Source organism: Nicotiana tabacum, chromosome 8 (assembly GCF_000715075.1).
Source record: "Nicotiana tabacum cultivar K326 chromosome 8, ASM71507v2, whole genome shotgun sequence".
In the NCBI taxonomy this organism is placed as follows: Eukaryota; Viridiplantae; Streptophyta; class Magnoliopsida; order Solanales; family Solanaceae; genus Nicotiana; species Nicotiana tabacum.
Window position 1 is genome coordinate 177681056 of NC_134087.1, and position 22301 is coordinate 177703356.

The 22301-nt window shown below is 36.0% G+C and overlaps 1 protein-coding gene across 1 annotated transcript; it reads right to left on the minus strand.

Annotated features, from left to right (window-relative positions):
• Window positions 1-1972: 1972 nt before the first annotated feature.
• LOC107829655 (uncharacterized) lies at window positions 1973-3882 on the minus strand. The gene is made up of 3 exons (XM_016657113.2): window positions 3459-3882; window positions 2531-2736; window positions 1973-2440 (listed from the first exon to the last, which is right to left on the minus strand). The coding sequence occupies exons 1-3, from the start codon at window positions 3546-3548 to the stop codon at window positions 2176-2178; spliced, it is 561 nt and encodes a 186-aa protein (XP_016512599.1). The 5' UTR covers window positions 3549-3882; the 3' UTR covers window positions 1973-2175.
• Window positions 3883-22301: the final 18419 nt, after the last annotated feature.

Genomic DNA, 22301 nt, shown 5'->3' on the forward strand with positions numbered 1-22301 from the left:
GGGGAGGAGGGTGGGATGTGGAGAGAGAAACGTGGGGGAGTGGAAGATACGTTAGAGTAACTTTAAGACACTAATTATTATCATTAATTTCCTTAAAATGTACATAAATGGTAATTGAGTATATAAAATGTAATTATAGTAAAACTTGAGTAGAGATGGTAATATAGTCTTATATAATGTATAGGAATGTAAAAATTCCTAATTAGCATAGTGTAATTTGCAGGCGTGCTTCAGCAATGGGTTGGTTAGTATATAGAGGTCTCTCTCAATAGTATCAGTTTCACAAGGAGATCAATTAAACGAAAAAATAAAAATAAAAATTGTTAGTAAGAAGTCAAAGTCAAATTCATTAAAATGATGTAGAGTAGAAGAGAGCAAGTATGCTTTAGATTTGGTTGCTTTTTGATTGATTTACCAAATATAGATTTATCGAAGGTTGCTTGTTTCTTGCGCGTGCAAACAAATTTATGAAAGCGTGCAAAACAGTAAAAGGGATTTTCTTCTAATGACGCCTCTATTTTGCTCATTCTTCTTTTACTATGTCAATGCCACTATAGAGATTAGTGTGAAAACTTACAAATTGACACAATCCCTTAAAACAACATCGAAATTAATACTAGAAATACTATTGATGAGGAACCAAGAACAAGGGTTGTTAAATTGTTGTCTTGCATCAAGATAGAAACAGATTTATAAGTTGGACATTGCGGGTTTTAAGTTGAAAGAGTGATTTCTGAAATTACATCTAACCTTACCTGAAATAGTAGATTCAACTAAACCTATAAACTCATGATTGGATCCACCACTGTAATAAGAGTTTGAGAATTAAAGATAAGGGGAGAAAAACCTAAGAGAAAATATGTCTTGTCGACTATCAAGAGTTTGTGGTGGGATGGCTAGGATCCTTTCACCCTTAACTAGAGATTTCAGAGCTCTTACCTCTTTAATGGGCTGGACCTTATGCCTCCAGATTAGTCGGGACCCTTACTGAGGATATTCAACACCGAAAGAAAAAACAAATGTCTCCTTCAAGGTCTAAGTGCGCGAATACCGGTTAAACGAGCTCCTCGCTTTGTGGCATGCCCCTAGAGGTGCCAAATTTGACCCATAAATGTGTAACCTGCCCAATCCACCCGAACTTTAATGGGTTGGGCCAATAACATTTTCGTATCTGGTTAAATTGGAGTGTAATCCAAACTGACCCATCTCCTAAATGGGTCAATTTGGGTCACTCAACGGGTCAGTTTATTAACCCGTGATCTTCCTGTTTTTTTATCCGCTTGATGACTTTTAAAGCCGTAACAAAAATTCCTTCGAAATGCCATCAGTTCAGTGAGTGCCATGGCTGTATTGTAGCTTCTGGATGTCCTCTATACTTTCTTATGGATAAATGAACTACACCATCTTGGTTAAACATTAATTGGACGTATAAATAAAAAACTGTAATTTCAGAGGCTTCTTTAAATTTTTGTGAAATTGGTACTGGTAGGTTGATTTTAGTATCAAAATTTAAAACCTCTTATATTCTAGTTTAATTTAGTCGACTTTTCAATCAGAAAATAAGAGTTTGATAAATCATTGCATTGGAACTTTTTATAGATTAAGGATTGCAAAAATGTGAAAAAACATAAAGCTTCTGCAATCACTAAACTAACATTTTGACCAAAATTCTGCTGCTACTAAAATATGAAGAAAACATATGTTTGAGTAAGCGTAACTTGTTGTGTATATATTAGTTGCTTTGATTTGAGTAATAATTGGGTAGGTTGGGTTATGACCTGTTATTTGACCTACCTTAACCTAACCTATTTTGACTTAAGCCAAATTTAGGCGGGTTGGGTCATGATCCCTCTAGTGACACAATCAATTTTAACCCGTTCAAATTTAACTCAACCCGCTGATTTGCCACTACTGACGCCCCTATAGTCAAATAAAGCTACTCCTATTATACCCGCTATCAATTTCATACCTCACAAAGGAGAAGTTTATATGATGTACATTCATACCAAAAAAAAAACATTGTAAACTCTTTTGCAGCAGCAGGAAAGAATCAAGCCTTTTGAACACTATGGTATTACAAACTTTCTCCAACAAAAAACCAGACTCCTATCGTATGAAGTAAACTGCAACTAAAAATTTGAAAAGTTGCATTAGTACAGAAACTCGCCATAGCTCTCATTTGTAGGCTGCCATTCCCACACTGGCTTCTCCACCATATGGCCCGGGGCTACCCCTGGCCTTGGAGTATGACACATAGTAAAACTGGGAGATTATGCTGGTGAAGAATATGAAAGCTGCTCCAGCTGCAAACACTCCCTTTCTCACCGTCTCACAAGATACAGGCTTATCATTAAACAAGAGCGATGATCTATACTTGGTGTGGTAAGCATTCCTAACCGAACCAGCCAACAAGCATACCTCGGCAATGAAAAATGTAACCCTGAAATATAAGTTAGATCAGTGGCGGAACCAGAAATTTCACAGGAAGATTCTAGTATCAAGATATGTGATAACGTGTTATCATATTTACCAGCATATGATGAATAGAAGAACAGCACAACCCCTTGAACCGCCAGGGCTCAAAGCCTTTCCACAACAGAAGCAACTGCTCGCAACTATTATAAGGACTTGACTAACCATGAGGAATAAGAAAGCACCAACGCCAAATCCAGTTGAAATGTCAGAGTCATAGACACAATAGCTATATACCTGCTCACTGTCTGTTTGGATCGTGGCCTATCAATGAAACAGAGACCTTTTTTAATCAAAATGAAGCATATATGCAACAGTACTCCAGTGGGTTTTTTTCACTTTTGCCTCATTCTCTCAAAGTAGCAAAAACAAAATATTACTACTTTTGCGTTTGGACACTAATTTCTTAACATAAGAACACCTTTCAAACTTAGGAAAAGCGCAGCCCGTATACCAAGTTCGGACCACAAAGGTCTATTGTACACAGCCGCTATGCACGGGTCGGGGAAGGGTTCGGACTACAAAGGCCTATTGTACACAGCCTTAGCCTACATTTCTGCAAGAGGCTGTTTCCACGACTCGAACCCTTAACCTCCTGGTCACATGACAACAACTTTACCCCAAGGTTCCCTTTCAAACTTAGGAGTTACATATAAAGTCAAAACTATTAAAAACATGCCTTTAAGAATCTTAATTGAAGAAAAAATGGTATAACTTTCAAAAGAGTAATATCATAGATGCTGCCATTCAAGTAAATGCCAAGCAGAGGAATTCTGCCAATTCAAGAAAATCATCAAATCTTTGCACATAACCAGTAATGCTACAAAATAATATTACTAGAAAAACAGAAATTTTAAAACACAATTAAATTCTCAAGAATTAAACAAATCAAATACCAAAAAGCAAGTAATATATGATATCTCTAATTGATCTAAACAGACAAAGATTCTATAAATGAAAAGAAGAATAGTAACGTAGGTACTTACGGTGCTCCTTCTCTGCTCAGCAGCAACAGCCAAAGCAAAAGCAATCAGATCCAAAACAAAGACAGTGATCATTAACAACTTCGAAGCCATAATCGATAAAATTGAAAACTTCTTTTTCTCTCTATATACACAGATTAAAACACACACACACAGAATTCTCTGTCTCTCTCAGTACTCTATATATGTAGTTTCAGTTTCATCACCTGTCTATATACATGTAATAATAGCATTTTGCGTAATGAAGAAGAAGAGTAAGTAATAAAGCAAAAAAAAAAGTGAGGGGACACCAATAAATGTAACGACGTTTCAACTTTCAGCTGTTCACCAGAATACTTAAAGCTGAATGCTACTACTTAACGTTTAGTATTCTGTAACTACAACCACACCATTCTTCTCATTTTCTTGCCACCTTTTTTGTTCTCTCGTCTTTTTTTCGAAAAGGTTCAGCGACTTAATTAAATACGAATTGAGTACATTTATCAACCGGATTTCCGTTTTCTACTAGTACTAGCTAGTATTTATACGTTTTTGTTGTTAAAAAGGGAGATGGTAAGTCATTCGTCTATAGTATAACTTAGTTTTTTTTTTTTTAATATATCTTAAAATTTACTGTTTTAGCTACCCTCAGCTTGTTGGATGGTTGTTACCAATTGTATTATATATATATATATATATATATATATATATATATATATATATATATATATATATATATATATATATATATATTAAAAGTAAAATCCCAAAGGAAAAATGCATACAAATCAAAAAACAAAAAGAAAGAAGAAAAAGATATGGTGGGTTAAGTTGAGTTGTTGATATGAAACCTAACGAGTTTAAAATTAATACTGAAATACTATGTAAGAGTAGCATAAAACAATAGACGGTTGTGTAAAATAATCATAATTCGTTAATCTGGAAAATAAAATTAAAAATACTAAAGTATTAATTATTGAAATATATTGATATTGCCAAAAATTCTTTATACTATAAGCTAAATCCGACACGTAGTTTTTAATCTATGGTTGGTGTTTTTATTTGGAGGTTATTATGATGACGATAGCTACTCGGAAAGAATAGAATAAGATTCATATTCATATTCATAGAGATAGAATAGAGTGTGGAAACAGACGTTTTTTGGCTGATGATATCCCACGACACATGTGATGATGTGGTGGTCCGCCGTTTAATCTTTTCCAATTTTCCATGTTGCGAACAAAAAACTGGAAAATGTGCATTTTATTAGGGAATAAAAGTTCAAAACTTGCCCGAGAATATATGAAATGGTCTAAATTTACCATATAGTTGGGGTCAAATGAGCGCCTATCACAGGAAAAAACAGTTTATTTACGCCTTTGTTTCAATTAGCTTCTAATTACTGTGTGGTAGTCTCATCTGCTAATCACAGTAATTAAAAGCTAATTGAAACAAATTAGTATATATTGCGTAGTATATAACAAAAAATTTATTTGACATTATATTTTCTCTCCATAAATTTTCCTAATTTTACTAAAATGTATACAGCAGAACATATAGTATTATAAAATGAACTTGGGTTTAACAGTAAAATAGAAGAAAAAGATTAGGTGATGGTTATTCGATGAACAGTTAAAATTTTAAGTAATTACTTTTATATATATATATATATCAAACTCAGCCCCCACCTACAACTCTAGGGTTGTGGGTCGAAATCACCAAATAAGCAATAACTCCAATAAAGAGGGATTAAAGAGCAACATAAGGTTTAGTTAAGTCATGGAGAAACATTGACCAGAATCTACTTTTATCATTTACTTCCTTTTTATCTTTGTATAAAGTAAAAGAAGGATGCAAGAGAACAAAGAATGAATAAGCCAAAAAAGTGGAGTGGAGAATATTGCTACATAAGCCATATATAGTTACACATGCATTAAAAATATTTCATTTAAGCAATATTTAACTGAAAGAAATTAAAGAGAATTGTAATAAGTTGGAAATTTTGTGATTTCATTATTATGTTGGGATGAATTTTACAAATAATCATATAACTATGATTTTTTTTTACTAAAACGACATAACAATATTTTCTAACAGAAATTGCAGAACTTCCACTACCTAACAAAAAAAAGGTCCAAACTACTAGAAAACCAACTTTCTGTTGCAATAATGTTTTACTTCATATTTTCTATTTTCATTTTTAATCTAATAAATATTGACCCAAATTAAAAAGGACCGATCCACCCCGACCCAAAATTCATGAGCATTACTACTATTAATAAAGGGGAATCGAGAGGAGCTTCCGGTCAAAGTGAATGACCGAAAAACCCTGATATTTTAGTTTATTCCATAACACGCGTCATTCACATTACTGAACCATTAGGTCCCACTTGACTTTTCCAGACACGTACAGTCGCATGCTTTATGGCTATTTACTATCTCACCACGTGGGCCTTCCTTATCAGACTAACTTTTAGCATTGTTGACTCAACTTTTCGTGTGCACTATCTTTACAAATTCATAAGGCACTCATAAATAGTTAAGAGAACAAATATATAGTCAGCAAAAAGAATCTCAAACGAGAATGCATTTGATTTTGTTAGGAAATTTAGTGATATTAATTATTAAGACTGTAGAGCTCTATTTGGTTTTAATATATCTGATAGTGTATCCTTACAAGTTTGCCATGAATTAGAAAAGGAAATTCTCTACTTTGATGCTAAGTAAGTTATAGTGGTACTTAATAGTTTTATCCACATTAAATGTATTCACCCAAAATAAATGTCTTATTTTACTGATTCTATTTTTACGTTATAATTAGTTATTATAGATGAGTATGTAGAAATGTTAATTTCTTTTATCCAATGTCTTAAAAGTTGAGATTTATAAATTTATAAATTTAAACTAATAATCTCACTAATATTATCTTCAACCCCATAAAGGTTCTTTTTTGTTTGATAAAATTTAATTCTTGTCATTTATCTCTATTTAGTTAATTGATTTTGATAGTAGGATTAGAAACGAATCACCGATTGACAAATGAATAAAATTATAGTAGTTACACAATTTTACAAGATTAAATAAAAATATATTGGCCCTATTGCTAATATTAATAAGATTGTATAATTAGGGCTAACAAACCATCAATATCATTTTTATTTTACCTGAAAGGAAGCCCGTAGAGATAAGGAAAAAAAGAAGAAGAAGCAGAGCAAGTAAAAAGTAAATAGAAACTGGAATTCATAATAGGAGCCAAAGAACACTACTACCATAACAAAGATAAGAAAATGCAAACAGGACACATACAAAAAAAGAATGGAAAAATAAACTGCATAAGATCAGAGAAATAGTACTTTTCAGATTGGTATTGGGCTGATGAGATAAGAAGAGAGAGAGAACGAATATAATATGGAGAGAGTGGAATGCATGACATAAATTATAGGTGTGACATGTTCTTGCTGCTTCTCAAGAACTTCATTTTTGTCCTACTATTTGGTATGTACTATATCTTTTTACTAGAGTTTCTCTACTATGCTAAGGATAGTAAACAATCTATATACAATAAAAATGTTCTCAAGTATCAATGTATTATAGTCCTATCTTGAATTTTATTAGAGAACTCAGAGGTATCTACGTCAACAACATAGTGGATTTTTTAGGTTTTCTTAGAGTTTTGATCATTGGGTTTCTACCAATACTATGTTTAGCTAAGGCTGTTTATCGGGCGGATTGGGCGGTTATTTACTCTTAGCGGTTTGGCTTATCGGTTATCGACTTTTAAATGTATTAATCCGCTAGCCACCTGATAAGGTATCGGGCGGATTAGTATCGGTTTAGCTCTTATCGGGCGGTTTATCGGCCTAGCAAAATTATCAATGATTCTAGATTTATAAAACTGAAAATAAGTACTAATTATCATTCGTCTCTCCCCCTACCAAATGCTAACGCCCATTCATCTCCTGCTCGCTGCCGTCCTAATTGCTTGGGAGCAAGAGGGAAATTAAAAGTGACCAACCGCCACTTCAGTCTTGTAATAAAATGTAGTACCTCCCCTAATTCGGCTTTAATATATCTTCTTAATTATTTTTTGGTGCATGCGAGATTCTTGTAAGTTATCATTTACATATCCATTACGGCGAATCATGCATAAGCACGCGATCTGGATAGAATAGTTACAAAATGATGGTTGACTTTAATTAAATAAAGCGAGATGTCTGATAGCAGAAACATAGTACGTAGTAGATTGTAGCTTTGCAATGTTAAAGAAACATATAATGGTTTGACCTGGTGTTTTAAATTTAATATTCTCCCGTTACCATTTTATATGCATCATTAAGAACATGACTTATTCTTACTAACATGACTAGTTGAGATCCCACTAGCCACTTATTCTTAACGGCTTAACGGATTAGCCGTTAAGAAAATTGAATAATCCGCCCTCAAATCGATAAGCCGTTAATAAAAAAAATTTAATTTGTTCCCCGTCCGTTAAGCCGTTACTAGTAAGCCATTAAGCTTCGGTTCAGTTCAATTTTCGGTTTCGGATCAGTTTTGAACACCCTATGTTTAGCTATTGGTCCTATCTCCTATAAGATTCTGCTACTTTATTGTTCATTCGCTTCTTTTTTTTTTTACAACAAGTAAAAATTCTAGGAGCTATACTATATTATTTTTTGCTCTAATAAGTCTTCAGTGTTTAATGTAGGTATTGGACATAAAAAGAGCAAAGTAAGCAATTGTTCCTGCTCAGAAGTACTAACATGGATAATCATGCAGGCGAAAATAGTTTTACAAGAGACTTTTTATAATATGATAAATAAACATGCAACGTAATAGTTATTGAAAATTAATTCCTATTAAAAAGGGACAACCAATACAGGCAATAACATAAAAATATGTTTCATCACTTATTCTCATACTACAAACACAGAAGTAAGACATCTCATGTAGAGATTTGATGATCATAGATGCAATTTGATTAAAAACTTGTAAGATTCACGCTAGGTTGAATTTTTTGCTAAAATTAAGCAGTATCAACATTCTACAACAACCATTAGTTTATTTGCCTGACTATGAGCGAAAAAAATAATGAAAGTAAATCAGGTTCTGAAACAGATTTATAACATTAAAATATTTACTTTCAGTATATATAATATTGTAGAATAAATCTTTGAGTGCTTATAAGTTTGCAAGTCAATATTAATGTTGGGCCCGGGCAAAGCCCGGGCTATCCCTCCGCTAGTATATCAATAATCAAACAGCTACAAGGGTCAATGAACTGGGAAGAATTTATCATAAGATATTACTTCTGACGATGCAGCGGTAACTAGTACTTCCTCTATCCCAATGTATGTAGCAGTATTCGGGATTTCGAGAGTTAAGCGAGTTTCTGTTACTGCTATTTTTTCACATGCTTTTAATATTTTAGGAATATATTTCCGTAGCACCTTGCACAATATTAGGGGTGTAAGCACGTGATTTTTGCCCTATATGAGAAATACTCCCAAAAAATTCAAAATCAAATGATTTTCTTTGGTGTACAAATTTGTGATATTTTGTGATATTTTTGGATAATTATTTGTATTTGTCTGTGCATGTTTATTTGTTAAATTAATAAAAAATACAAAAATATATCGCATTTTGCATGTAGGATTTAATTCTACAATTGTTAGTAATTAATTTTGATTTACAAAAAAATGAAAACTACAAAAATAGGCATCTTTTGCATTTTTAGCATTTAATGTCCAAATATACAATTTTATGCTTAATTATTACTTAATTGTGCGTTAATTGTTATTGGGAGTTAATTTACGCTTTTATAACTTAATTAAGTTCTTAATAATAATTTAAGTATTTTTATAATTTAGTTTTAGAAAATAAAAGAAGAAAAGAGAACAAAAATACAAAGAAAAATCGGATTGGGCCACTTCTTCAATTGCAAGCCAAAGGCCCAAAAATTGTCCAATCTTCCCCATGACCCAGTCCACTTCAGACCGGGTCGACCCGGTCCGCCCCATTAACCCATTAACCCAACACCCCTTCTTCATTTTTTGTCCAAACACAAAACAAAACAAAAAAATAAAGAAACCAAAAACCCTAAAACTAAGACAGGGATCTGCCCCCCCCCCCATTTTGGCTTTCTTCATCCCAAGCCAACCATGGCTGCCTCCCATGGCTTCTTCTGCGTCCACGCCCAAACACCACCACCAAACAGACCCTCCAAACCTCCCGTCACATTCCCGTCGTAACCCAAAAACCAGCCTCACGTCCAAACACCACCACAGTAACGCCACCACCAAACAGGCCCGTCAGCAGCCCCCCCTCTCGCCGACCTTACTGCTGTCGTCGTTTTTTCATCTCTCGCGAGCAGCCGTTGGTTGCTGCGTTGCTCCTCCTTCGTCGTCCGCTTCAAGCTCGAACAACCGAGCTGCTGCCTCACTTCGTCTGTTTCGCGAGCTGCTGCCTCACTTCGTCTTCTTCAAGCTTGAGCATCACCATGGCCAAGTCGTCTCCGAGCTGCTGCCTCACCTTCATCTTCTTCGCGTACACAACCAGTCGCCGCTGCTTCGTCTTCTTCAATCGCACCCCAGCTGCTCCTGTTCTGCCGCGTCAACTGCGGCTAGTGCTTCGGCATGGCTTCAGTTGCTAATAAGGTTCGAGTTCGTCGTCATTTGGTCGAGGTTTGGTCGAGGTTTGTCGATTCAGTCCATACATTCTTCGTTTCAGTCCGGTTAGTAGTTTTTGAGTTTTATTTTGTCCGTATCTTGTTTTGATATTCCCGAATCTAAAATCGGCAAATGTTTGTTTTGTTCATGTGCTTTGTTAAATTAATTTTCAGATTTCAAATGGAAGTTAACTTAGTTGTTTTTCATGTTTATTTCATGTTGGTATTATTGTTTAGGTAAATATTTGTTAGTTTAATGTTTTTTAGATTCAAATTGAAATTTAATTAATTATCTCTTCAATTTGTTTCATGTTGTTATGTATTTTCCAGAAATTATTAATGTTGTTTGAGTCATTTAATCCGTCATGTTTGTTGTTTTAAAAATAGATTCATTCATGTTCATACTTTGTTTGGTTGATCTTGAATCCGAAATTTGTATAGTTTGATTTCTTGTTTATCACTTATGATTATTTCTTGAATTTGTCTCATAATCTTGTTTAAAGTTTAATATAGGAATTGTTTGTTGTAATGTTGTTAGAGTTGATTTTAAGTTCAATATTATTGAATTTAGAAATCTAAATATACTTGTTTGATTATTGTTGTTGAATCTGAAAATAGGTTTGTTTGTTGCTAAAAATATTGTTCAATCAAATTTTAGTTGTTCTTTGTTGTTCAATTTGTGTTCATGTGATTTGTTGTTGAAATGTTGAAGAAATCATATTCATGTGATTTGTTGTTTGAATTTGTGTAGAAATTGGTCATATTGGCTATATTTTGGTTGAGTGTGATTAATTGATTTGTTATAGCTGATGGGGGTAGTTTGGTAATTTGCAGTACGTTCAGGGGTAGTTTGGTAAATTTCAGTAAGGTCGGAGGGGTAGTTTAGGAATTGTACATTTTGTAATTTTTTATGTTAAGCATGGGGGACAAAAAATAATGGGGTGGGTTTTGATATAATTGTTTAATTTAACGGGGGACAAGACAAATTTTAGTGTGGGGGAATCTTGTATTTGTTTATGTTAGGCATGAGAGACAAAATATAATGGGGTGGGGTTGATATACTTATTTAATGTAATGGGGATGAGTGAGAAGATAATGGGGTTTGGTAGGAGAAAATGGGTTGATTTTAATTGATTAAAAGATTTATGGGATGAGATATATATAGAAGTCTTGAATCAGATTTTAAAGGACGGAAGACAGAAATAGAGGGGAGAACAAAAAAGGAGATTAGAGAGAAAAAAAAAGGGGACGGGAATTAGAACTTGAACATTAAAAAAAAGATTTGAGAGAAAAAGGGGGAACTGGAATTAGGACTAGAACTCGAACAAAAAGAAAGACTTGAAACATTTTGAGAGTAAAAGAGAGAAAGACAACTTGAACTTCTACTTGAATAAATTCTGTTTGTCTTTTCTCGAGTGTTATTCAAAAGTCAGTAAACTACTGCATCTTGTATCCATCTCTCTTCTGCTTTGACTGCTATTGCACTTTGGTATTGCTGATTTTTCAATCCGTTACTGGGTTATCCTACTGGTTGTTGTTGGTTTTGCGGTGTTGCTGAATCTGCTGTTGCTGTAGTATTATTGCTGCTGACTCCTACTTCTTTTGTTTTTGTACTGCCATTTCCAGGTACACATTTGTACACTCTCGGCTTGAAGCGAAATGAAATATTAATCAGGCTTTGTTCCTGTTGAATTCCTCCTGTTTAGATTTGTGTTTGAATATAATTTTCCTTTCTTTTGTATAAAAATGTAGTTGATTGATTAAATAAGTAATGATGTCGCATATGTATAACTTCTTCATCTAATAATATTAGTTTAAATTAATCAAAAAATAGTTAATCTGTTTTGATATTATGGTGTGTCAATCTCATGTTTTAGTATTATTGAATAATAGAATATAGAATGAAAGCAGTTTTTCTTTGTACAAACTCGGTCGCAATTTTCCATTCGCATTAGCCGTAAACTAATAACTAATAAGTTACGTTTTAGCATGTAATTAATTAAAAGATTTTCTTTTATTTTAGAGACGAACTTAATAGGAAAATATAGTCGCTGTAGGTTTATCCTTTTAAATAAAAATAAGACGAGCCTCGACAAACAAAAATGCACAAGCTGCGGGGCCCTCTAAATGTATATATTAAAATACTTAGAATTCGGGACAGGCCGTTTAGCGAATTTTACGGCCTTCCCAAAATAACAATACGCTAGTTGCTTTAGGCGCACCTTTAATAATTTAACCTTTTTAAACACGGGTGCACATTTATGTGACCCAAATCCAAATCTCAACGGAGTCAAAGTGTGTCAACGACCACGGGTACATTGATTGTGACGCGGTTTGAGACACATTTTTACAACGTTGCAATTCCTTGCAAATAATAATAATAATTATTATGAAAGCGGTAAAAGATAAAAATTTGCACATAAGTTCATGTTTATAAAAATCAGATAATCAAGCCGAATATAACAGTTGAGCGACCGTGCTAGAACCACGGAACTCGGGAATGCCTAACACCTTCTCCCGGGTTAACAGAATTCCTTATCCGGATTTCTGGTACGCAGACTGTAATATGGAGTCATTCTTTTCCTCGATTCGGGATAAAAATTGGTGACTTGGGACACCCTAAATCTCCCAAGTGGCGACTCTGAAATAAATAAACAAATCCCGTTTCGATTGTCCTTTAATTGGAAAAAACTCCCTACGCCCCTCGCGGGTATGTAAAAAGGAGGTGTGACAGCTCTGGCGACTCCGCTGGGGAAATTAACCCAGAACCACTAGTTCAGGGTTAGAAATTCGAGCTTAGATAAATTGTTATATTTGGCTTTATCTGATTTTTACATGTTTTGAGCCCAATGTGCTAAATGATACTTTTACCGCTTTGATATTATCTGAACTGTATATAAACTGTGCCGAAACCTTTCTCTTCTTACCTCCGGGGATGTGCTTACTGGTTGAGACTCCCTATTCTGTTAGTGTCATACCTTGAAATAAAAGAGGCTCGGAAAGTTTCTAAGCCGGCTGGCCTTTTGGTTCCCGGAAAGGAGCTCCTTCCTCAACTCGAGTTGTCCGCTCGGGTACACTGTCTAGAACACTGACCCAGGTTTTGAACATAGAATAACGTGACTTCATGCCGGATCCCTAGTAGGAACGCTTATTTGCATCACGTTGCATTTGACTTAGGGGACTCAACACAGGGGTTGGGTCCGTCTAGGACTAGCAACCTGATATGAAAAGACCATGATGCATCCTATTTGTTTTCCGTGCATTTATTTCCCAAATACTGTCAAAACTCTGCCGAAATTTTGAGAAAATGAGAAAAAAAATGTCTTATTAGTTTGTTTTATTAAAAGCAAAAGAAAAATAGAGAAAAAAAGGTTCATTGTTCTGTCTTGTTTTTCAAAAATAGAGAAAGAAAATAGCTTGTCTTGCCATGAAAATGAAAATAAAAAAAAAGTCTTGTTTTTAAAATGGTTTATTTATTTATTTATTTATTTATTTGTTTATGAAAATGCCAAAAAAAAAGAGTCGGGCGTTGAAAGTGGTTTTTATTATTTGTTGCAAATATATATATATATATATATATATATATATATATATATATATATCTTTATTTGTTGCGAAAAATATTTGTCTTGCCAAAAAGTCTAGAAAAGTTGTTTAGACCCCCAATTTTCAAAACAAAAATCCAAAAATATTTTCCATTATTGACTTCTTTAGAAAATCTTTTTAATTATTAAAATATATATATATATATAATAAAATAAAAAATCCGAAAATATTTTCCTTCTTCTTTCAAAATTGAAAAGAAAATTCAAAATTCAAAAAAATATTTTTAGAAGCCTTTCTTTCATTGGAAGTAAAATTCCAAAAAATATTTTCTTAGAAATCCTTCTTTGCAAAAAATGCTCCCTTTTCTTCTTTATAAGTCTTTCCTTCAAAAAACAAATAAAAAAAAAAAGTTAGTTCATTTACTTATTTATGATCTGCCCGAACTACGCGGGTTTGATTCTCACCGGATGTGAGATACGTCGGCAACCCTCATCGGGTCCAACCCCTTTTTGCTAAAGTAGCAAAAAACAAATAAATAAATAAAAAAACATGTCAAAATTTTAATTCTGTCATAAGAAGTCGGGTGACGCTGTTTTGTCAAAACACAGCCGAATGTTCCCGAAAGGGACGCCGGAAGGCTGACATTGCATAAACAGCCACCTTTGGGTCATTTTTTAAGATTTGGTCCATTTGACCCACACAGCCTTAAAAATCTTCGTCCCCGAGACGTTGAAAGGTCGTGTTTGCAATATTGAGTTTTCTAATTTGAAAAACGATAAAAAGAGTCATAAATAAGTCAGGTGATGCTGTTTTGTCAAAACATAGCCGAATGTTCCCGAAAGGGACGCCGGAAGGCTGACTCTGCATAAACAGCCACCTTTTTGGGTCATGTTTAGGATTTTGGTCCAGTTGACCCACACAGCCTTAAAAATCTTCGTCCCCGAGGCGCTGAAGGGCCGTGTTTGCAACACCAGGTTTTTTTTATTGTAATTTGAAAAGAAAAAAAACAAAGGGTCAGCGGTCAGGTGAATACCGTTTGGGCTTTTGGTCAAAATAAGCCGAGCCAGCTTCGGCAGTGTCTTAAACCGTTCTTGCCAAAATAGCCTTAGAGTATCTTTCAGTTGTCGAAAGGTTATTTTCGTAAAAGAATGGACAAGTTTGTAAAGTGTCATAAAATAATCCTCTCCGGCCTCAAAATTCATGTGAGATTTGGAAGGGGCCCCATTTGCAAAAATAGCCGTTTGGTTGCATTTGTCAAACGGGGAAAGGAAGCTGGCCCTTTTGTTTTGAGGTTATAAATCTTTTGATTAGAATATATGGGTTGTTTGATTTTCGAGTTTGTAGGTCATCTTCAAACCTTTGAAACCCAGTTTGTTTTAATATGAAAATTGAAAAAATGTTTAGTATTGTTTATCTTTTATTGGTCCGAACTACGCAAGGTCTGATTCATGCGGGGTCATGATACGTAGGCAATCTCCATAAGATTCGACCACGACAAAAAAGAAAAAAAATGAAAAAAAAAATGAAAAAAAAGAGAATGAAAAAAAAAATGAAAAATGAAAAATCGAAGAAAAAAAAAGAGAAAAAAGGACCGACTGAGTCCATTCTAACCTGTTTTGTTTTGAATCACAAAGAAAGAGGGTGGTTGGTTTGTGGTAAGCCGGAAATACAAGATCCAAAAGCACACTTTGCGGGGATCAGGCCTGATGACAGAAGCATTCGAGTCCTATTAGGAACTTGTTGACGAAGGATGATGATATTGAAGCTGGTAATGGTCTTGGCAGTATTGATGCGAAGCTCAGTGGCTAAGATGCCAGTTTTGATAAAGTGGGAGGACGCTCCGTTCCTTGGTTAGCAAGAGAGAAGCTTGTGGTGGCTTATTTTGTTGTCATTTCTGTTGTCCGGATTATTCTTAGGGTTGTAATCCGAATATTGTCTTGTGTCAAACCTTCCTATCTTTCCATTTTGTCATATCAGTTTGTTTAAGTTTTGTCGAGGATGTGTTAGGATTTTATTCTGGTTGTTTTGTTTGTTTTATTATTCAAACCATTTCGCCGGTAGTCTAATACAAAAGCCGGTCTTTTATTATTTCCAGTCATCTTTTTGTTTAGTCCTTTTATCATTTTTGTTCAATGCCGATTCTAGGGACATGACATGCGCACACAGTTTGGGCCTAATCTTAAAAGTTAATCATAAAACCCTGGGAAGGTGATCAAAGCATTTAAAGGAAATAAGAACGGTTTGAGATTATTTGGATCCCGAGTCATGTGGAACTGGGGCAAGTAAAACACAAAGAAAACCGTTAAAAGCAAGATTCACCTTTCATGATAACGAGAGTAAGAGTGTCGCCCAACGGTGCTTTAGAAATGACAAAGGAAAAATAAAATGTGTGAATATAATTGTCAAGTCCAGCACCATCGGGAAAGGCTACAAATCTATGTTCAATTGTGTTGTTTGCACTTGGCATGTTTTGAAGACTGGAATGACGAAGGTATTTTGTTCTGCTACCTAAACACTTTATCCTTCGTTACCCCTTTTGAGCCTTATTTATTTCCTTCATACCCCTCGTTCGGAATCAATAGCAACGACTAGGAAATACGAGCCTGGAAGGTAAAGAAAAAAAAATCAACAAAAAAAAACGAAAAAAAAAGAAGAAGAAGAGAAAAAATGCTAACAAAAAAAAACAAAACAAAAGAAAGTCAAATGAAAAAAGAGGAATTGGGAACTACGTTTGACCTGATTCCTCAAAGAGGATACGTAGGCGCTTCACGGCTCGGTCATAGTTTTGAAAAAATAAAAAAAATCAATTAAAATATACCCAAGCAAGAAACTGGGGCAATGGTTGCGTTCGTTGTAAATAAATCTAGTTCTGAAGGTTGTAACTTTGAACCCAAAATTGATTTTTTTTTAGCCTTTAATACCCTTTCTTTCTAGCCCTATCCAAAAAACCCACATTACGGTCCAAAGAAAGACCTTCTGATCAGTCTTCAAAAGATGCCAAGTCAGACGAATGAGAGTCTTACCGGCGAACATAACATTCTGTTCCACAGCAGAAAGGACTCTAATCTCCAGCAGAGAGAGTCATACCGGCAACACTCCAAATCCCCAGCTGGAAAGTGATACAAATGAGAGAGTCTTATCGGTGAAAATCTGCACGGACACCATTATGCGATGAAAGCTGAGAGAAAAACCAAAATAAGAGAGACTTGATAGTGAAAACCCTTCGGGCACTACAAGTCGAATAAGATTGAGAATCAGATGGGGAATTGCCAATTGAAGATCTTGAAAGATGATTGACAGCGGAGGATAGGCCACATATGCATGTCATGACCATTAGAGTCGGTATCTGCGTTTGATAGGTTTTTATTTATAGTTTCTTTTGTCAAAGAGTCATCCTCTTTCCTTTGTTTTTTATTCTGTTTCCCTGTTATCTTTTCCTTTCATAAAAAAATTCCCCAGTAGAGTCTGTTTGTTCAGAACAAGTGAGAAATGACTTCAAAATATGTCATCAACTTTCATGCAAGATGAGACCTGACTAGTACATCCAAGTGGTATAGTCAGCAAGGAACAAGCGCGAGGCCAGTGTCAAAAAAGATATCCCCAGCAAAAGGGAATTGACAAAAGGATTAACGAGTGTCAAGAGGGATATCCTTGCCAAAACCAAGGTTATAAACCTCAAGGCCAAGGCCCGCGAACAAAGCAAGAAGAGCAGTGAGCCTGATTTGGGAAATGCCAGTTTCCGAACTATGCCACAAAAGAAGAGGGATATCCTCAGCAGAAAGGGATTATCCCCAGCAAATAATATCATCCCCAACAAGTTGTGGAGCGCAGAGCAAGGAAGGAGAAATGGAAAACCATCCCAGTAGGAGTATCACAACCAACCACCGCGTTTTAAACTAACAAATTTTGTTTGATTTGAAACAGGTAAAGGAAATGGCATTGATGCCAGAAATGCATGCACAAGGGATATTATCAAACTGGGGCAGAAAATTTTCCTTCCATTTAGAAAATTTTCTGGAAGTCAGGTACCCATTCGGGGAAGAATAAAGATAACGCCAGTCTCAAGGGAAGTGGTCTTAGAACCAGTGTTGCCCCCAACATAATAAGTTTCAATGGAGGAAGTTGTTCCCCAGCAAAGGGATGAAACTTGAGCTCAGAAAAAGCAAGAGGCCAGCATCATTCCCAACAGCCTTCCGAAGAGTGAAGCATTAGTTCTGAAGGAATCAGAATCCCCCAGCAGTGTTATCTTCGACAGCGTTATCCCCAGCTGATAACATTTTACCCCCCAACAGGTAAGTAAATAATTCCCCAACAGTGTTATCCCCAGCAGATTCGAGGAGTCCAACACAAGTTTGGTGAAAATCGGTATCCCCAGCGGTTCCTTTCAGGGAAAGGCAAAACGAGTCTCAAGGGAGGTAGTCTTCGAAGGAAGAAGCTATGCAAAAAACAAACAAAAAAAAAGAATAAAAAAAAATAAAAAAAGAAAAAAGAAAAAAAGGGGAAGCAGTTTGTAGAGGAATGAAACATCCTACTTAAAAGGAAATAATCTTGGAAGGAGTAAGATAACATATTTACTCAGCAGAGTTATCCTCAGCAGTGTTATCCCTAGCGGATCATCGAGATGTAGAAGCATCCTCGACAGAGTTTCGGGCAACACAGAGTGGGTAAGGAAGAAAAGGAAAAGTCATCCCCATCAAAATAATCCCCAACAGTTTCGAGGGAAGACAACATAGGTAAGTAAATAATTCATGAAGAAGGAAATGGTTAACGCACAGGAGAGGCATTTCCTCCTAAGTTTAGTTTTCACCCATAGGAGATGCATTTCCTCTTAAGTTTAGTTTCACCCATAGGAGAGGCATTTCCTCCTAAGTTAATTTTTACCCATATGAGAGGCATTTCCTCCTAAGTTTAGTTTCACCCACAGGAGAGGCATTTCCTCCTAAGTTTAGTTTTCACCCATAGGAGATGCATTTCCTCCTAAGTTTGTTTTACCCATAGGAGATGCATTTCCTCCTAAGTTTGTTTTTACCCATAGGAGAGGCATTTCCTCCTAAGTTTAGTTTCACCCATAGGAGATGCATTTCCTCCTAAGTTTAGTTTCACCCATAGGAGATGCATTTCCTCCTAAGTTTGTTTCACCCATAGGAGATGCATTTCCTCCTAAGTTTGTTTCACCCATAGGAGAGGCATTTCCTCCTAAGTTTAGTTTCACCCATAGGAGATGCATTTCCTCCTAAGTTTGTTTTACCCGTAGGAGAGGCATTTCCTCTTAAGTTTAGTTTTACCCATAGGAGAGGCATTTCCTCCTAAGTTTAGTTTCACCCATAGGAGAGGCATTTCCTCATAAGTTTAGTTCTACCCAGAGGAGAGGCATTTCCTCCTAAGTTGTTGTTGAAACCAGGCGCCCACCTGTATAACAGAGGAATACATTTCAGTCTTTACTTTCAAGTGTTGAAGTTGGGAGCCCGCCCATAATAACAGAGGCATACATTTTAGTCTTTTCATTTCAAGCGTTGAAGTTGGGAGCCCGCCCATATAACAGAGGCATACATTTCAGTCTTTTCATTTCAAGCGTTGAAGTTGGGAGCCCGCCCATAATAACAGAGGAATACATTTCAGTCTTTACTTTAAAGTGTTGAAGTTGGGAGCCCGCCCATATAACAGAGGCATACATTTCAGTCTTTACATTTCAAGAGTTGAAGTTGGGAGCCCGCCCATATAACAGAGGCATACATTTCAGTCTTTTCATTTTCAAGTGTTGAAGTTGGGAGCCCGCCCATAATAACAGAGGCATACATTCAGTCTTTACTTTCAAGTGTTGAAGTTGGGAGCCCGCCCATAATAACAGAGGAATACATTCAGTCTTTTCATTTCAAGTGTTGAAGTTGGGAGCCCGCCCATAATAACAGAGGCATACATTCAGACTTTACTTTCAAGTGTTGAAGTTGGGAGCCCGCCCATAATAACAGAGGAATACATTCAGTCTTTTCATTTCAAGCGTTGAAGTTGGGAGCCCGCCCATATAACAGAGGCATACATTCAGTCTTTTCATTTCAAGTGTTGAAGTTGGGAGCCCGCCCATATAACAGAGGCATACATTCAGTCTTTTCATTTCAAGTGTTGAAGTTGGGAGCCCGCCCATATAACAGAGGCATACATTCGGTCTTTTCATTTCAAGTGTTGAAGTTGGGAGCCCGCCCATATAACAGAGGCATACATTCGGTCTTTTCATTTCAAGTGTTGAAGTTGGGAGCCCGCTCATATAACAGAGGCATACATTCAATCTTTATATTTCAAGTATTGAAGTTGGGAGCCCGCCCATATAACAGAGGCATACATTTCAAGATCAAGTCAGAAGACAATAAAACAGAGGGTTACAACAAGAATCCCCAGCAGGAAACAATAAAATCCCCCGCACCGGGAAACAGAAGGTTGCAACAAGAGGTCCCAGCACAAATTCAGGCGCATGAGTCAAAAGGAAGAAAAGACGCGTCTTGAAAGAAGCAGCTGGTGAACATTAAATCATGCCCAGCATAACAAGTCTGATAAAGAGAGTCGTACCCACCAGAGGAACCGCCGAAAAGCTTGATGAAGAAAGCCATGTCCCTAGCGGACCGAGCAAAATGATGAAAACTGGTATTCAGAAAAGCAAAGGACCAGTATCATTCCCAAATTCACGGAAGAAAAGCACCGGAGGAAACACAAGCCGACAAGAAAGCAAGGCAACAAGAACAAATTTCAGTCTAGCCTAGCTTCTTGTTTTCTTTTAAGCACGGTGTAATAAGGAGATCGGTAAGCAGTGATAACAGCATGCAACAGCAGTAACATTGCAGTCCCACGGTAGTCCCAGCTACCAAAACTTTCCGAACTACATTAACCTGATTTCCCTTTAGCCAGGGATATGTAGGAAACCTTTGAAGCAAAGGTTCAGTTAAATCTTTTTCAAAAAATGCTTCACACGGAGTACTCGGATGGGCAAAAAATCGCTCGCTTTATCTTTGCGCGAAAACCCTTCATGTCTTCGGGCAAAGAGGGGCAGCTGTAAGCACGTGATTTTTGCCCTATATGAGAAATACTCCCAAAAAAATTCAAAATCAAATGATTTTCTTTGGTGTACAAATTTGTGATATTTTGTGATATTTTTGGATAATTATTTGTATTTGTCTGTGCATGTTTATTTGTTAAATTAATAAAAAATACAAAAATATATCGCATTTTGCATGTAGGATTTAATTCTACAATTGTTAGTAATTAATTTTGATTTACAAAAAAATGAAAACTACAAAAATAGGCATCTTTTGCATTTTTAGCATTTAATGTCCAAATATACAATTTTATGCTTAATTATTACTTAATTGTGCGTTAATTGTTATTGGGAGTTAATTTACGCTTTTATAACTTAATTAAGTTCTTAATAATAATTTAAGTATTTTTATAATTTAGTTTTAGAAAATAAAAGAAGAAAAGAGAACAAAAATACAAAGAAAAATCGGATTGGGCCACTTCTTCAATTGCAAGCCAAAGGCCCAAAAATTGCCCAATCTTCCCCATGACCCAGTCCACTTCAGACCGGGTCGACCCGGTCCGCCCCATTAACCCATTAACCCAACACCCCTTCTTCATTTTTTGTCCAAACACAAAACAAAACAAAAAAATAAAGAAACCAAAAACCCTAAAACTAAGACAGGGATCTGCCCCCCCCCCATTTTGGCTTTCTTCATCCCAAGCCAACCATGGCTGCCTCCCATGGCTTCTTCTGCGTCCACGCCCAAACACCACCACCAAACAGACCCTCCAAACCTCCTGTCACCTTCCCGTCGTAACCCAAAAACCAGCCTCACGTCCAAACACCACCACAGTAACGCCACCACCAAATAGGCCCGTCAGCAGCCCCCCCTCTCGCCGACCTTACTGCTGTCGTCGTTGTTTCATCTCTCGCGAGCAGTCGTTGGTTGCTGCGTTGCTCCTCATTCGTCGTCCGCTTCAAGCTCGAACAACCGAGCTGCTGCCTCACTTCGTCTGTTTCGCGAGCTGCTGCCTCACTTCGTCTTCTTCAAGCTTGAGCATCGCCATGGCCAAGCCGTCTCCGAGCTGCTGCCTCACCTTCATCTTCTTCGCGTACACAACCAGTCGCCGCTGCTTCTTCTTCAATCGCACCCCAGCTTCTCCTGTTCTGCCGCGTCAACTGCGGCTAGTGCTTCGGCATGGCTTCAATTGCTAATAAGGTTTGAGTTCGTCGTCATTTGGTCGAGGTTTGGTCGAGGTTTGTCGAGTCAGTCCATACATTCTTCGTTTCAGTCCGGTTAGTAGTTTTTGAGTTTTATTTTGTCCGTATCTTGTTTTGATATTCTCGAATCTAAAATCGGCAAATGTTTGTTTTGTTCATGTGCTTTGTTAAATTAATTTTCAGATTTCAAATGGAAGTTAACTTAGTTGTTTTTCATGTTTATTTCATGTTGGTATTATTGTTTAGGTAAATATTTGTTAGTTTAATGTTTGTTAGATTCAAATTGAAATTTAATTAATTATCTCTTCAATTTGTTTCATGTTGTTATGTATTTTCCAGAAATTATTAATGTTGTTTGAGTAATTTAATCCGTCATGTTTGTTGTTTTAAAAATAGATTCATTCATGTTCATACTTTGTTTGGTTGATCT

What these genes read in the sequence shown, in the direction of transcription:
- LOC107829655 (XM_016657113.2), bottom strand. Translation starts at nt 3,548, where the DNA reads ATGGCTTCGAAGTTGTTAATGATCACTGTCTTTGTTTTGGATCTGATT. An exon ending in CTGAGCAGAGAAGGAGCACC is followed by an intron (nt 2,737 to 3,458) that starts GTAAGTACCTAC and finishes TTTCATTGATAG; the next exon opens with GCCACGATCCAAACAGACAG. An exon ending in CTTCTATTCATCATATGCTG is followed by an intron (nt 2,441 to 2,530) that starts GTAAATATGATA and finishes CTTATATTTCAG; the next exon opens with GGTTACATTTTTCATTGCCG.